Here is a 16,993-nt window from a genome sequence, read left to right as displayed (position 1 = left end):
TCTCTCTCGCTCCCTCCCGCCCCTTAGGATGATGATGTGCAGGCTCCACAGAGCAGGACTTTCATATGGTATCATTACCATTTCAAAGACTCTGCTGCTGTCTTATGGAACTTTAAGCTGTGGCATGCTGCAGGGAGAAGGGCATTGTTTATCACAAACTAAAACATGACTCTTACATCTCGGTCTAAACGACAACCAACTAATTTCTGTGTTTGAGGGTCTGGGGGGTTTACGCAGTGTGTGGTTAAATTAGTGGACAGTATCTGACTGGCCTTGACAGTGTAAGCTTTGTGCATTTCAGCATCTTGTATGCATGTGTAGAGTTCACAGTCAGTTCAGGGTTGGTTTATTTTCATTGTTGGGTATTCTTTGAGGCTTACTGCTTCTTGAGGACATTTAAAACAAAAGCCCCGTTTTGCTGCTGTGTGTCGCACGGCAGATAAAGAGCAGAGACCAAAAGGGGCTTGCGTAAATCAAATATGGGTCTCTAAGGATACAGTTACAATGGATATGAAACGGAGTTAAATTCTTTGAATAACACATCTCAGGTTCAATTATTTATTGCAAAAAAGGAGGCGGCAGGGGAGGTCCTGACACATCCCTCAAACCCAGCTTGAGGTTCGTTTCCCCCTTTAAATGCTGCCTTACCCACATGTGCGCACACACATACACACACACACACTTAATCGCCCAGCAGTTCCTGCTGCAACATTAATGTCCTCATTTATCCTTACACACAAATGTCAACCTTTGTCAACCAGCATCCTCGCCTTTCTGTCCCCCTTTCAGCTGCCCTCCTCTTTCACCAACTTGTTCCTCAGAAATATTTTCCATCTCTTCCTTTGTATTCTCTTCCATCCTTTTTTAACATCCTTCGAGCCACTTCTGGTGTTACCTTTCGCCTCCATTCTGCCTTATTCATTCCTGCTATCCCCTCGGTTCCTTTCAGTCTTTTTGCAGTACTCCTTTCCAGCTCATTTCCTCTCCCCCTACTCCTTTAGTCTGCTTGGATATTATGCATTTATCTGCTGTATGTCCCTGGTTCTACCATTCTGTTTCATTCTCCTCTCTCTGCCTGGGGATCCTCTGGTGACATCACTCCAATGGTTACCATGGTTTCAGGGAAATAGGGACCACAGCGATAGTTTTGCCTCAGTGTTACGATCACACACACACACACACACACACACACACACACACACACACACACACACACACACACACAACGTGCAAACATAACACAGAGGAAATAATGAGCAGGACTTGGACATTTATCCGGAGAGGCAATTTATTTGGTGATATAATCCAGACGTATTACAAGGTCTACGTGTGTGTGTGTGTTTTACTCCAGTGACAGTGAAGCCTCTGTGTGAATAAACATGTCACTGTCGTACAGGTCTTCGTCCAGCTGGCCTTCCTCCTCGGTGAAGTAAGTGGGGAATGGTGGGTTGAGTAGCGTGGAAGCCCTGGCGGGCAGAACAGTGTCTCTCACCTGGAACACACACATAAATGAATGAAGAAACACACACACACACACACACACACACACACACACACACTTGTATTGTTATAGCTGTAAGGAAATGACTGAGGTCATTACCCAACTCGCGTCGACACAAAGCTAACCGTGAACAAGTCAAGCTTACTCCAATTCTCTCTAAAAATGGCCTTTTTCCATTTTAAGGCTGAATCGACAGTCATTACTTTTTGGGGTAGTCTGTTTTTCCAGTAATATTAAAGGCCACGGTGAAAAACAGACTGCCAGTGTACACACATCCAATTGTCAATTTATTGAGATCTGAAGAAATATGTTAATAGAGTTTGATTTTCAGCACGTTTGTGTGTGTGTGCGTTTGTCAAGGGCGGCGCTACAGTGTTGCTTGGAGTTGCTATAGCAACTCCAAGATTTGGCATAGCAACTGCAAAGCAGTTTGTTATGAAACTAATAAAAATATAAATTATTAAAAAACGCGTATTATTTTGGTAGAAGTGTTTTTCATTGTGAACACGAGCAAAAAAAAAAATCTAAATCCAGTCTTTTCTCAAACAAAGTAGCGCTACTCGCGTCCTGCGAGTGAGTCAGAGGTCATGAACTTGCTAGTTCAGTTTTGCGAGCTGAACATAGAGAGATTTCTCGTGCCAAAAAGACCACGGACCTCAACATACGTTGAGGAGACAGATGAGAGAAACATTAACCCTGCTGTCTCTGGCAGTGTTGTAGAAGAAGAGCAGACCGACAGCCAGGACGAGCAAGTCTGCAGCGAGGTCTTGGATAAAGTTGGGGAGGAAGAAGACGAGCTACTGTTCCCGCCATCTGATAAGCAGTTAGCCTCCACCCCGAGTTGCAGCGGTGTAGCTGATATTAGCCACACAGCTAAAGAAGGACCGCGGCACCTTATTTTCCGAAAATACCCAGCAAAGTATGAACTTCAAATGTGATCCTTCATCACCGAAGGTATGAACAATATACCTGGCTGGAATATTCAATTATCATTCCATTATCATTATGGATATGGTTTGGATTGGATTTTTTTCCCCCTGCCCTTTCCTCCCCAATTGTACCCCAGTCTTCTGAGCCGTCCCAGTCGCTGCTCCACCCCCTCTGCAGATCCGGGGAGGGCTGCAGACTACCACATGCCTCCTTCGATACATGTAGAGTCGCCAGCCGCTTCTTTTCACCTGACAGTGAGGAGTTTCACCAGGGGGACATAGTGTGTGGGAGGATCACGCTGTTCCCCCCGAACAAGCGCCCCGACCGACCAGAGGAGGCGCTAGTGCAGCGACCAGGATACATCCGGCTTCCCACCCACAGGCATGGCCAATTCTGTCTGTAGGGGCGCGCGACCAAGCTGAAGGTAACACGGGGATTCGAACCGGTGATCCCCGTGTTGGTAGGCAACGGAATATAGACCGCCATGCCACCTGGATGCCCAGATTGTATTATTATAGATAAAATAATGTTAAACAGAACATGATTCTGTGATGTTGTCGCGCCAAGCACAGACACATGAAGGGAGCTGTTGTTCAAATAGAGGAGACGTGCTGTTAAATATATTTTTTAATATTTAAATATTTTAAATAAAATGTCCACACTCAAATGTTTATTCATATAACTTTAACTTGTTTGCAGAAGGCTTAAAGATTCGGTTATTTCAAAGCTCCGTCAGACACTGAGCCACGGTTAAGATAATTATTCGAAATCCTTAATCCAAATTAAATTCTAACGTCAATAATAATTAAAAAAAATGCTAAACAGATAAATTATTCAATAAAAACGAATAAATATACTACTACAAACGAGTTTGCCATCTCTACTCCCCCTGGCGATCAGATTGCTTCTCGAGTAGCCGCGATTGGACGATATGAAAATAGAAATGATCGCCCAACCCCAACACGCAAGGCAACCGTGGATGGTGATACAGCAACTGCTACACCACTGCAGTGAAAAATCCCTGGCGCCGCCCATGGCGTTTGCATGTGCATGTATAAAAGGAAAAAAGCTGAGCTAGGTGAAATAGGACACACATTTGTATTCATTATTGCTTGTCTGCAAAACAAATAATAGGCACATACGTATGCAAGCACTCAAGCACACACACACACAAGCCCACAAAGGGCAAGCACAACATGCTGAGTATGAGGATGGATGCTTTGGATATTACTAACATCATTAAAGTGCACGCTCACTCCCGCTGACACACACAGCTGATACAGCATAGTATCACTGAAGATTGATAACGCCGTCTTGTAGGAGGACTGCGTTTTACAGGCGCAAGGTCGCACATCCCCCTTCAGAACACGACGAGGGCCAGTTCCCATCACCTTTAAACTCTGCTCGGGATTTCTTGGTCTTGTGCTTACCTTCACTAAGCAGTTCCTGTGACCAGGGACGGAGCCGCTTACATATAGCACGTTGAACTTGGTGTTGACCCTCCATACCTGAGTGAGAAAATTAGAGAGAGAGATGGACGGGTGAACAATGACAAGTGAAAAAGTAAACGACAGAAAAGAGATGAGAGAGAGGGTGAGAATAAAGGGGTGTGCAGTATCGTGTAACAAGAAAAATAGGAAAGGGGAAAGGAAAAGGAATGAGCTGAAACTACCGAGTACAAACAAGATTCAACAGCAAAGTGTGTGTTTGTGTGTACCTTTAGACCGAAAGCTGTCCTGAAGAAATCGCCCATCATGCCAGGCATCTTCTTTCCTTTGAAGACTTTGGCTGGATCCTGTAAACACACAGCAACACAGTGAATTACTCTACTCCTGTACTGTGTTTGTTTCTGTTGCGTATGAGTAATAGTGCTTTGAGTTTCTCACCCCTCCAGGTCCGGATGCCCCGGGTCTGCGGTGGGTCTTGGTTTGTCCGTGGCTGGCTGGTTGACCTTTGAATCCCCAGCGTTTCATAACGCCCTGAAAACCCTTACCAATCCTACACACAGGTGCACGTATGCACACATAGACACACACACAGAAACACACACACACACTTCATAATTAGAGGCTACATTTAGAGATGCTGCATTGTTGCATCAGTGGACACTTGGAGGGAGAAAGGATTTCACTTGGACACCTGAGCTGCCAAGCCAGAAACTGTAAGAAGCGAGGAGAAGACAGCTTACGTTTTGGCTGTGACGTCCACATACTGGCCTGGACGGAAATGTGCAGCGTACAGAGGCGTGCCTGGGTACACAACAAACATAGTCAAGTCAAGTCAAGTCAATCTTATTTGTATAGCCCAATATCACAAAATACAAATTTGCCTCAAGGGGCTTTACAGCAAAACAACATCCTGTCCTTGGACCCTCACATCGGATAAGGAACAACTCCCTATACAAAACCTATAACAGGGAGGAAAAAACAGGAAGAAACCTCAGGGAGAGCAACAGAGGAGGGATCTCTCTCCCAAGATGGACAACATGCAATGGATGTTGCGTTTACACAATTTACATAACACAACATTGAAAGAGGATAACAGAATTATAATGGAATTATAAAATATATGAAGAATATGATGCGCAGGATGCCAAGATTACATAAAAAAAATCTAATAATCAATCCATCAACGGAAAACAGAAAACTTTGATCAGTTTGTTATGGTCAATGAAAGTACACGTGTTCATACCTGGTTTAATGATGGCATTGTCCGAAACTTTAAATGTGGTCACTTTCTCTTTTGGAGGAACTCCTGCGCTCATAAACATCTCTACTTCCTCCTCACTTTTCTGCCAGAGAGACAGACAATGTGAGACAGTGAGAGAGAGATTGGGCATCGCTGAGGAATAGAGTCAATGAGCGAGAGAAGTAGAGGACGAAAGCAAGCAGTAAGCAGCACGTTCAGCTTTGGAAACTGAAAAAAATTTAACAGCTGTCACCTGCAATGACTGGGAATGGGCAAAAATCACAAATACACACACACACATCTGGCAGTGAGTGGCTGTGACATGTCTTTTCACTCGCTGCCTCCGTCTCTCTGCCTGTTCTCTGAAACTCAGCAGGCACACGACTCTGACCAGCACTGCCACGGATTAAAGGCCTGATCAGAATCAGAATCGACTTTACTAGCCAAGTGTGCTTATGCATATGAGGAATCTGACTCAGGTTTACAATAGGTTCTAGTACTTCCATATATCACACACACACAAAAAACTAACAGAAAAGAAATAAATGCAATAATAAATCGAATACTGGCGGTAAGTACGTAAGCACAACAAGGTACGTCACAACTATACAGAGTTTTGTTATGGCTCAATAATTTATAACGCTTATTTATTATATAATAATATTATATACTAAAATATGTACTATTTATCTATTATATACTATATTTTAAACTGCTATCATCCACCATTATCCAAACCGCTTATCCAAATCAGGGTCGCGAGGATGCTGGAGCCTATCCCAGCAGTCATTGGGCGGCAGGCGGGGAGACACCCTGGACAGGCCACCAGACCATCACGGGGCCCACACATACACACCTCGGGACAATTTAGTACGGCCGATTCAACTGACCTACATGTCTTTGAACTGTGGGAGGAAACCGGAGCGCCCGGAGGAAACCCACGCAGACACGGGGAGAACATGCAAACTCCACAGAGGAAGACCCGGGACGACCCCCAAGATTGGACTACCCCGGGGCTCAAACCCAGGGCCTTCTTGCTGTGAGGCGACCGCGCTAACCACTGTGCCACCGTGCCGTGATACTGCAGTCAAATCGTACTTTATCAATCCAGCCATCCATTTTCCAAGCCGCTTAACCTAATTAGGGTCATGGGATGCTGGAGCTTATCCCAGCAGTACTTTCTCAATGGGAAATAAAAATCTGAAACTGGCTTATTGAGCATCCATCTCATGTCTCCTGATAGGAGCATATAAATTACTCAATCTCATTCTATTCACTGTGCCTATTAAACACAATTTTAACTTCTTTTTTATTCATATAATTCCTGGTAAATAGTTCAGTCAAAAGCAGAACATTTGTATTATTAAGTCACAAAAACACATAGGACCGCTGTATCAGTGTGGATCCACATTTCTTATGAGTCTAGAGCAGAAGTATTCTTATTATTCTCTTGCTTTTTCATAGCTCATGTTGAATTTTTTCTTGAAAATAAATTTGTCAAACAGACTGTTCCAACAACAGTCATTTTATGGCCCCAATAAGTTGCTTCTTCACAATTTATTTCATTCTTTTCCAACGTTACTTTTGATGTTTATCATCCATCCATTCATTATCCAAGCCGCTTATCCCAATCAGGGTCAAGGGAATGCTGGCGCCTATCCCAGCAGTCATTGGGCAGCAGGCGGGGAAACACCCTGGACAGGCCGCTAGGCCATCACAGGGACAACACACACACACACACATTTACATCTACGGACAATTTAGTTTGGCCGATTCCCCTGACCAACATGTCTTTGGACTGAGGGAGGAAATGGAAGCCCCCGTAGGAAACCCACGCACACGGGGAGAACATGTGAACTCCACACAGAGGACAACCTGGGACGACCCCCGAGGTTGGACAACCCCGGGGTTAGAACCCAGGATATTCTTGCTGTGAGGCGACCGCGCTAACCACTGCGCCACCGTGATCACATCAACATCATCACGGTGATGTTTAACTTGCTAGTCCAAAATCTACTTGAAGTCACGGATTTTGGAAAACGAATGCCCAGAAAGAAGCTGAACACTAAGAATGAAGTGAAAGCACCAAGCAGATACCTAGGACTAGTTTTGGTAATGGCATCAGCAGGAATGCTTTTCGTCACAACTGATGGAACAGTTCACAGTGATGAGAGGATGTCCCAGATGCACTTTAAATAGTCCTTACGTAGAATGGTGATACGTTTCTCCCTCCGATCATAAGGGCAGCAGAGTTACCATCATGATCTTCTTTGGACAGGTACTTGACCACATGGCAGTCCTGCACCTGGAGGGAGAGAGGGGCCAGATGGGCAGTTAAGAGAATACACAAGTCAGCAGTGAAATAAACATTTAATTTCCCTTTTCTTACAGTTGCTAAGGATCAGTTTCATGAGTGTGTGTGTGGGGGGGGGGGAAGGGTTTTAATTCTTTCTTAAATTTAGCTGCAGCTCCCTCCCCACCCACACCATAGACAGACACCCAGTTCTACACCAGACCAAATCTGAAAGCCAATGCTTTCTTGGATGCAATTCTCAGGAAATAAAGCTTACTGGTTGGAGCTCTCTAGCCAAATATTCGTCTAATTTTAGATCAATGCAAGTTCGAGAACATGTTATAAAAACTGTAGGCCTTTTTAGGTGGTTTTTCCGTGTCTGGATGCCTGGAATTGGCCCTTTGAAATGGTGTTTGCTGACTCGCACAGTTAATAACTTTTTTTTTGGATCCCCCCCCCCTTTTCAACCCAATTGTACCCATCTAATTACCCCACTCTCCCAAATTCCGAGCCGTCCCGGTCGCTAATCCACCCCCTCTGTCAATCTGGGGAGGGCTGCAGACTACCACATGCCTCCTCCGATACATGTGGAGTTGCCAGCCGCTTCTTTTCACCTGACATTGAGGAGTTTCGCCAGGGGGACGTAGCACGTGGAAGGATCACGCTATTCCCCCTAGCCCCCCCAAACATGCACCTCAAACGACCAGAGGAGGCACTTGTGCAGCGACCAGGACACATACTTGCATCTGGCTTCCCACCCGCAGACACGGCCAATTGTGTCTGTAGGGACGCCCGACCAACCCGGAGGTAACACGGGGATTCGAACCGGCGATCCCCGTGTTGGCAGGCAACAGAATAGACTGCCACACCATCCAGACGCACCCTTACTAATAACTTTTAACAACTCCTGTATTGTCTTAACTGGCCACATCACTTAAGTGGCACATCAACGACCATCTCCAATTTTTGCCGACAATGGTCAAATTTTAGTTATGCTTTCAAAAAACAGAAAGCAGTTACGCTTATCCAGGGGTCGTGGGGATGCTGGAGCATATACCAGCAGTCACTGGGCAAAGGCAGGGAGACACCCTGGACAGCCTGCCAGGCCATCACCGGGCTGACACACATACACATTCACACCTAGGGACAGTTTAGTACAGTCAACTCACCTGACCTGCATGTCTTTGGACTGTGGGAGGAAACCGGAGCACCCAGAGGAAACCCACGCAGACACGGAGAGAACATGCAAACTCCATACAGAGGACGACCCGGGACAACCCCTGAGGTTGGACTACTCCAGAGGTCGAACCCAGGACCTTCTTGCTGTGAGGCGACCATGCTAACCACCGTGCCACCCAATTTTCCATCCATCCATTATCTGAACTGCTTATCCTGCTCTCAGGGTTGTGGGGATGCTGCAGCCTATCCCAGCAGTCATTGGGCGGCAGGCGGGGAGACACCCTGGACAAGCTGCCAGGCCATCACACAGGGCCGACACACACACACATTCATACCTAGGGACAATTTAGTACGGCCGATTCACCTAACGTACATGTCTTTGGACTGTGGGAGGAAACCGTAGCACTTGGAGGAAACCCATGCAGACACGGGGAGAACATGCAAACTCCACACAGAGGACAACCCCCAAGGATGGACTATCCCGGGGCTCAAACCCAGGACCTTCTTGCTGTGAGGCGACCGTGCTAACCACCGCACCACCCAATTTTATCTATTTAAAATTAAATCTACAACACAACAAAGTGTGCAAAAAGTGAAGGGGTCTGAATGCTTTCTGAAGCTACTGTATATACAGAATTTCTGCGGGCTGGACAGAATTTGGACTCCCTTGAATCTAGATACAGCCATAGTTTAACAGAAGTTTGTGGTTTCAACATGCGTATATGTAGGGGTGATAGATGTGTATGTTGATCCATTTATGTTACAAAATTAACGTAAAAGGATAACAATACACAAAAATTGCTGCTGCAGAGTTGCAGAACATATGCATCGTGTTTATAATTTATCTAATCAGACATATGTTAATGCATACCATTAGGAGTTTTTTGACTTAAGGGTCTCGCTTCACCATCTGAGGTTGGTTTCCTTACACTTAATTGACTCGGCTCAGTTGTTTTGACATTATTAACAAGCGCTGCTTTACTGCTGTGGGCCCATGTTAACAAAGGCCAGCAGCTTTACGAGTGTAGCAGGGAGAGGACACGTTCAAATCCTATCAAAGTGGGTGGTGCCAGCAGACTCAACCTGTGCCCTCAGAGGCACAGGACCACTGATGTGTGGAAATGATTAAACAAGTTGTCACCTCAGCCCTAGACCTACTGGTCTCCGGACCACTGCTTTCGCATCACTGGTTCCAAACAGGGCGTCCTCTTTGTGAATCAAACGATCAAAGAACTTTTTTTCTTACGTCAGCTTCCTCTGTCACTCCCATACGCATTTAAATTCTTTTACCAAACGCTCATTAAAACTCAAACACTGAGCAAAACAGACTGCGCTACAGAGTTCATGCAGCACCACACCTGAGAGTAATTCTAATGAAGAATCAAAGTCTTCGCTGCTCGGTATTTTTCTTTTTTTCCCCTCCCCTTGAACAATCCAATTTATCTGACTTCTGCTTTGACCTGTCAGCCACATCCTTTTACACGCCAGCCAGACACGCTCATCGATGGCTCACGGTTTCATCATGCGATGCAACAGCACAGCAGCAGCTGACACGAGTGTGAGTGTGTGTGTGTGTGTGTGTGTGTGTTACCTGTAACATAGTTACTACATGTCTTTCTCCTGTTTTTGTCCAGACCGGAGCCATCCCCAATTTCACTGCCACCAATCCGACTCTACGACTGCCTGGGATCGGGATGCAGGCAAGGACAAAGAAACATTTTGTGAAAAGGGGCGGTCTTAATTCTCTTACTTACACACACCCATTCTATTGTGACATCTACCTTCCGACCATTCCTGCCTAGGCCAAGGCTCGTCTTTGAGAGGGTAGAGCTTGTCAGCCGTCTGTTTTTTGTACTCCTCCGCGACGCTCTTCCTCATGAACTGTTGGTTCTCGTCTGTGAGGTGTTCGTCAAACCACGTAGTGCTCTTCACTGTTCGAACACAACCCAGTGCCAGGGCAGGACTGCCAAGGGAAAAAATGGGATTAGCTACAAGCAGACTTAGTTATCAAACCCTATGCCCATCACCACAGGCAGGCATATGAACATCATACTACACATCTAATCAACTCATATTAGAGTTGGGACTGATCAGATCCAATATCGGTATCGGGTGCCGATACCGACGTAATTCACTCATAGGATATCGGACTGACATTACCGATCCATGACATACTGATCCAGATTCCATAGTCTGATATTTTTATGAATTATAAATATGTAATGATGCAATTTAAGCCCATAGCCAAAATGGTATATGTAAGTTCAGGTAGAATGAAGTGTTTTGAATAAGGAGACGTGAGACACAAATGCTTTGCTTGCCCGCGGAAAGCGGAGGATGCAGAAGCAGCGGGGGGACAATGCCAATTGCCGCGGGGTAACAACTGAAACCCCACAAAATGTAAACCTGGAGTCTCCTAAACTACATAGTAATTCAGAGAAAGATAACATGGCTGTAGATGATGTAGTAACTGTATCCGAGGGAACCCGGTGTGTGTGGAGTTAGTGGTGCTGCTGCGTGTGTAACCTCCCAGTAGGGCCCTATAGAATCCATCGTAATTTTTTTCAGATTTTGTTTTATTTTTTTCCCCCAAATTCTTGTGTTTTCCATTTTAATTTGTCTGAATTCTGTGTTTTACAATTTAAGCACATTGTGGCCCTGTGATGGCCTGGCGGCCTATCCAGGGTGTCTGCTGGGATAGGCTCCAGCATCCCCGTGAACCTGAGAGCAGGATAAGCGGTTTGGATAATGGATGGATGGCTGGATGGATGGATGAATAAAGTTTCAATAATTCAATAAGAAGATATTCAAAATTTAATGAACATAAATGAATTTAAAACACAACATTGCACTATTTTTTATCAAAGAAAGTGCTTCCTTGTTTACAATGCTTGACCAGAAATGGGTGTAGCTTTTTCATTTTTTTCCAATGGAATATCTGACTGTGCATACAGCCACGAAGTCTTAAACAAACTCACGTCTTGCATCTGTCGATGTGGTTGCACGGCTGAGAGTTTGTTGAGGTGATGAGCTCTTCTTGCTAGCGTGCTGCCTCTCTTTGGTCCCCCCGCCCCTTTTCTCCCCAATTGTACTTGGCTAATTATCCCATTCTTCTGAGCCGTCCCGATCTCTGCTAATCCAGGGAGGGCTGCAGACTACCACATGCCCCCTCCAATACATGTGGAGTCACCAGCCGCTTCTTTTCACCTGACAGTGAGGAGTTTCACCAGGGGGACGTAATGCATGAGAGGATCACGCTATTCACCCCAGTTCCCCCTCCCCCTGAATAGGTGCCCCGACCGACCAGAGGAGGCAATAGTGCAGCGACCAGGACACACACCCACATCCAGCTTCCCACCCGCCTGACCAAGCCGGAGGTAACAAGGGGACTTTAACCGGTGATCCCCATGTTGGTAGGCTATGGAATAGACCGCCACGCTACCCGGAAGCCCCTCTCTTGGTTTTTGATGTGAGATTTTGATTGCAGGTGGTCATCGCACGTACTCTTACTGTCCAGTCAATTGTAATCTGGCAAAACGTACAGTATAGTTGTTCTCCTGACTCATAGAATTCGTTTGGATATTTCTCTGCTCTAAACTTGGCTGTTAAGCATCGAAGCCATCTCAGAGGGCCTCTGTGACATGACTGTGTGTGGAAGAGGGGCTAAGCCCCACCTTCGGTAAAACACAGACAGACAACAGTCAGAAGATAGAAGCTGCAGCAGCATGCCCGTAAATGACACCAAAACACAGTCCAGACTCTCAGCATAGTTTTTTTCGGTTCATTCAACTTAAGTGCTGTGAAAAAATGTTTATACTGGTAGGGAAAACCCTGAGTTTTGGGAGGATGATCATCCTCCTTCTCCTGGATCTTGGTGACAATAGTCAAGTCAATTTTATTTGTATAGCCCAATATCAAGTGACAAGTGATAGGAAAGGACAAGTGAAGAACCACATTTACAAACTTCCATCACTTCATCCAGGTTATTGTCACAATTTGATTTAATTGATGCTTGGAGAACAAAAAATTCCAAACACCAGACAGTACACATGGGTAAATATTTCAGGGAACAGGGCTCAGTGCTGCCACGCTAGACAGGGTGTATATTGCCAGACACTTTAAAGTATTTTTAAACCTGGGTGCTATTCTCTCAATCATTTGGGGTCTAAATGACTAATAGGATTAATGTAGGCCCTGTGATGGACTGGCGGCCTGTCCACTCCAGGGTGTCTTCCTGCCTGCCACCCAATGACTGCTAGGATAGGCTCCAGCATATTGCGACCCGAATTCGGGTAAGCGGCTTGGATAATGGATGGAATGGATGGACTAACGTTTTTGGAAATGGTCCAGTATTGAGTGAGAATGCTTCAGCCGACAGCCGCAAAATGGGCTGCAATGTAATCCTTGGGGGCAACTGTGCCCGTCAAAGTACGTCCACGAAAAGTGCTTGTTTTTGCCAGACAGGCTCAGATTGTTATTACAAGTGTCTGACAACATTACAAAAAGGATCCCTACAGAGATAGACCTTTTTCTTTATGTTTCGTTTTTCTGGTCTCTGTTGTAATATCCCTTTTTACTGCTTGTACGTCTCGGATGTTTACAAAAAAGTCACGTCGAGTCTTATCAGAGCTGACCATTCATTTGAGGCCTGAGACACAGAGGAACTGCTAGCAATCATTTTCATCCAAATTCATGGCTGAATATTTAAGTGATTTCAACAATGTGGATGAATTCGATGGTCGCCCGTATATATATATATACATATGAAGAGCTCCTAGAAATTGAAGACAGAATGAGGAGAGAGAAGAGCAACAGGCAGAGAAGGGAGAACCAGATTCTTTGGCTGGCATTAGTTTCATATGCAATCGATGACCACCGGTTTCATATGCATATGAAACCAATTGCTGGTTTCATAAACCGATCGCTGTCGTTACACATCAGGATGTAATCCAAGGAAGTTGAATCAATTCAACTGGGCACAAGGTTTAGTGGGAGAAACGCAGGCTATCACCAACCTTATACAGTGGCTTGCAAAAGTATTCATACCCCTTGAACTTTTCCACATTTTGTCACGTTACGACCACAAACATAAATACATTTTATTGGAATTTTATGTGAAAGACCAACACAAAGTGGCACACAATTGTGAAGTACAAAGAAAATTATACATGATTTCAACATTTTTTTACAAATAAAAAACTGAAAAGTGCGGTGTGCAAAAGTATTCAGCCCCCTTTTCTCTGAGTGCAACCAACTGCCTTCAGAAGTTGCCTGATGATTGCTGAATGATCGAATGTTGACCTAATGACTAAATAGAGTCAACCTGTGTGTAATCTAATCTCAGTAAATACAGTTGTTGTGACGGCCTCAGAGGTTTGTTAAGAGAATATTGGGGAGCAAACAGCATCATGAAGTCCAAGGAACACACCAGACAGGTCAGGGATAAAGTTGTGGAGAAGTTTAAAGCAGGGTTAGGCTATAAAAAGATTTCCCAAGCTTTTAACATCTCACGGAGCACTGTTCAATCCATCATCCGGAAATGGAAAGAGTATGGCACAACTGCAAACCTACCAAGACACGGCTGTCCACCTAAACTTACAGGCCGAATAAGGAGAGCACTGATCAGAGATGCAGCCAAGAGGCCCATGGTGACTGGATGAACTGCAGAGATCCACAGCTCAGGTGGGGGAATCTGTCCACAGGACAACTATTGGTCGTGCACTGCACAAATCTGGCCTTTATGGAAGAGTGGCAAGAAGAAAGCCATTGTTAAAAGAAAACCATAAGAACTCCCATTTGCAGTTTGCCAGAAGCCATGTGGGGGACACAGCAAACATGTGGAAGAAGGTGCTCTGGTCAGATGAGACCAAAATTGAACTTTTTGGCCTAAATGCAAAACGCTATGTGTGGCGGAAAACTAACACTGCACATCACTCTGAACACACCATCCCCACTGTCAAACATGGTGGTGGCAGCATCATGCTCTGGGGTTGCTTCTCTTCAGCAGGGACAGGGAGGATGGTCAGAGTTGATGGGAAGATGGATGGAGCCAAATACAGGGCAATCTTAGAAGAAAACCTGTTCGGAGTCTGCAAAAGACTTGAGACTGGGGCGGAGGTTCACCTTTCAGCAGGACAACGATCCTAAACATAAAGCCAAGGCTACAATGGAATGGTTTAAAACAAAACATATTCATGTGTTAGAATGGCCCAGTCAAAGTCAAGACCTAAATCCAATTGAGAATCTGTGGCAAGATCTGAAAACTGCTGTTCACAAACGCTCTCCATCTAATCTGACTGAGCTTGAGCTGTTTTGCAAAGAAGAATGGGCAAAAATGTCAGTCTCTAGATGTGCAAAGCTGGTAAAGACATACCCCAAAAGATTTGCAGCTGTAATTGCAGCAAAAGGCGGTTCCACAAATTATTGACTCAGGGGAGCTGAATACTTTTGCACGCTGCACTTTTCAGTTTTTTATTTGTAAAAAAATGTTTAAATCATGTATACTTTTCTTTGTACTTCACAATTGTGGGCCACTTTGTGTTGGTCTTTCACATAAAATTCCAATAAAATATATTTATGTTTGTGGTCGAAACGTGACAAAATGTGGAAAAGTTCAAAGGGTATGAATACTTTTGCAAGCCACTGTAAACAGCACAGTTACACAATGTCCACAAAATCCCTCTGGCTCAAATAAATATGGGCGGCTATCGAATTCAAATGCCTCATCCACATTGTCAAAATCAGCTAAATATTCAGCCATGACTTTGGAAATAAGTGATTGCTAGCAGTTCCTCTATGTCTGAGGCTATTCTACCTCAAATGAATGGTCAGCTCTGATAAGATTCAGCGTGACATCTTTTTTTTGTAAGCATCCAAAACCATGCCCCCGTGCGCAATAGCAGCAGCAGTAAAAGCGATGTTACAACAGAGACAGGAAGAAGCAAAACGTAAAGAAAAGGGTCTATATCTCTTTATAGATAGTTTGCATAAAGTTGTCAGACACTTATATAATAACAATGTGAGCCTGTCAGAGGCAAAAACAAGCACTTTTCGTGGGCGTACTTTTGACAGGCGCACTTGCCCCCAAGGATTACTTTGCACCCCTTTTTGCGGCTGCCGGCTGAAGCATTCTCACTCAATACTGGACCAATTCCAAAAACGTTAGTCCCTATTAGTCATCCAGACCCCAAATGTTGGGAAAATAGGGCCCAGGTTTAAAAATACCGGAATTACCCTTTAACACCGGGTTAGTCAGGAGCAACATGTTTCCAGTTGGTTACCAGATCACCACTTTAGTCAATGTTGTTTTATGTCTTTCACCAACAACAAAAAAGAGAAAGAAGTGTAAGTCTTTCTGGCATTTTAACGTGAAACGACTACAGGATATGTCTTTTTGTAAAAACATTTTTGATTACTTTAGGTAATTTTGGAGAGGAAAAAAAAGAAGAAGCACAGTTTGAGTCAATTAACACATTAAAGACCTCGCTTACCTCGGATCAGGGTGACGTTCCGTGCGTCCACGTAACAACGTCACCGTGATCCGAGGTAAGCCAGGTCTTGGCGTCATCTGCACGTCTCAGTCACTGTTGTGTTAGTGGGCACAGTTCACATGCGCAGAGTTGGGGACGAAGAGTTGCCAACGAAATTCGCACTCCTACAACTGTATGTGAAGCCTACCTAAACTACAGTTCAAATATAAACATCTGGAATAAATTTAAATCTAATGCATTTCTATATATGTTTTGCTCTTAATAAATAGCACTACAACCTCATGTAATCTTACAAATAGTACCACCACCACCACCACCACCACATCAAACAACACAGAAAAAAATAGCTCTGGTGTCGGAATCTGCAGATATCCAAATTCAGGTGTCGGAATCGGATAGGAGCAGACAAAACGTGGGTCGGTGCATCTCTAACGCATATACTGCAATGAAGCAGTTATGCTTCTCATTCTTAACAAATTGACTGTATAAATGGGACTGCTGATCAGAGCCTATAACAATCATCAAAGCTATCCGAATAAATGGCATGCCTGAAAGCTAATGCAGTAAAACGCTGGCTTAAAATTGGATAATTTTACACTGCTAATGTGTCATCTCGACGACTTTGTGTCCAAGTCGTTAACTAATCACCTTTCAGCTGCTCCTGCTGCTGCAAACGAAGAGACGTGTGTTGCTCGTCGAAGCAGATGCCGACAGGTCCAAGCTGCCATTACGTAGTTATTTACAACAAAAAAACCTCTTCGTGTGTTTGAAATTATATACGAAATATATATCCGTAACTGTATTTTATAGACAAACCCACGCCTTCATATCGACTCTGTTGTAAAATGTCACCCTGATATTTCCCGGTACGTCATCACAAAGGTTCCGACATCAAGCGCTCAACAAGAAGGT

General features: G+C 44.6%; 1 protein-coding gene across 1 annotated transcript; it reads right to left on the bottom strand.

The window, feature by feature from the left end:
• Window positions 1-1,271: 1,271 nt before the first annotated feature.
• On the bottom strand, window positions 1,272-16,946 carry mrpl3 (mitochondrial ribosomal protein L3). Its single transcript, XM_056298666.1, has 10 exons — window positions 16,730-16,946; window positions 10,373-10,554; window positions 10,183-10,274; window positions 7,326-7,424; window positions 5,123-5,222; window positions 4,620-4,680; window positions 4,318-4,429; window positions 4,149-4,226; window positions 3,862-3,939; window positions 1,272-1,492 (listed from the first exon to the last, which is right to left on the bottom strand). The coding sequence occupies exons 1-10, from the start codon at window positions 16,807-16,809 to the stop codon at window positions 1,343-1,345; spliced, it is 1,032 nt and encodes a 343-aa protein (XP_056154641.1). The 5' UTR covers window positions 16,810-16,946; the 3' UTR covers window positions 1,272-1,342.
• Window positions 16,947-16,993: the final 47 nt, after the last annotated feature.

Source organism: Lampris incognitus, chromosome 18 (genome assembly GCF_029633865.1).
Source record: "Lampris incognitus isolate fLamInc1 chromosome 18, fLamInc1.hap2, whole genome shotgun sequence".
Lineage (NCBI taxonomy): Eukaryota > Metazoa > Chordata > Actinopteri > Lampriformes > Lampridae > Lampris > Lampris incognitus.
The sequence above is the reverse complement of the archived record's forward strand: the minus strand, read 5'-3'. Positions and strand labels throughout refer to the sequence as shown.

Coding starts and splice junctions, on each gene's coding strand:
- mrpl3 (XM_056298666.1), bottom strand. CDS start 16,809: ATGGCAGCTTGGACCTGTCGGCATCTGCTTCGACGAGCAACACACGTC. Junction 4,430..4,619: donor GTGGACGTCACAGCCAAAAC/GTAAGCTGTCTT, acceptor ACCTGTGTGTAG/GATTGGTAAGGGTTTTCAGG. Junction 3,940..4,148: donor GGACAGCTTTCGGTCTAAAG/GTACACACAAAC, acceptor TTTCTCACTCAG/GTATGGAGGGTCAACACCAA.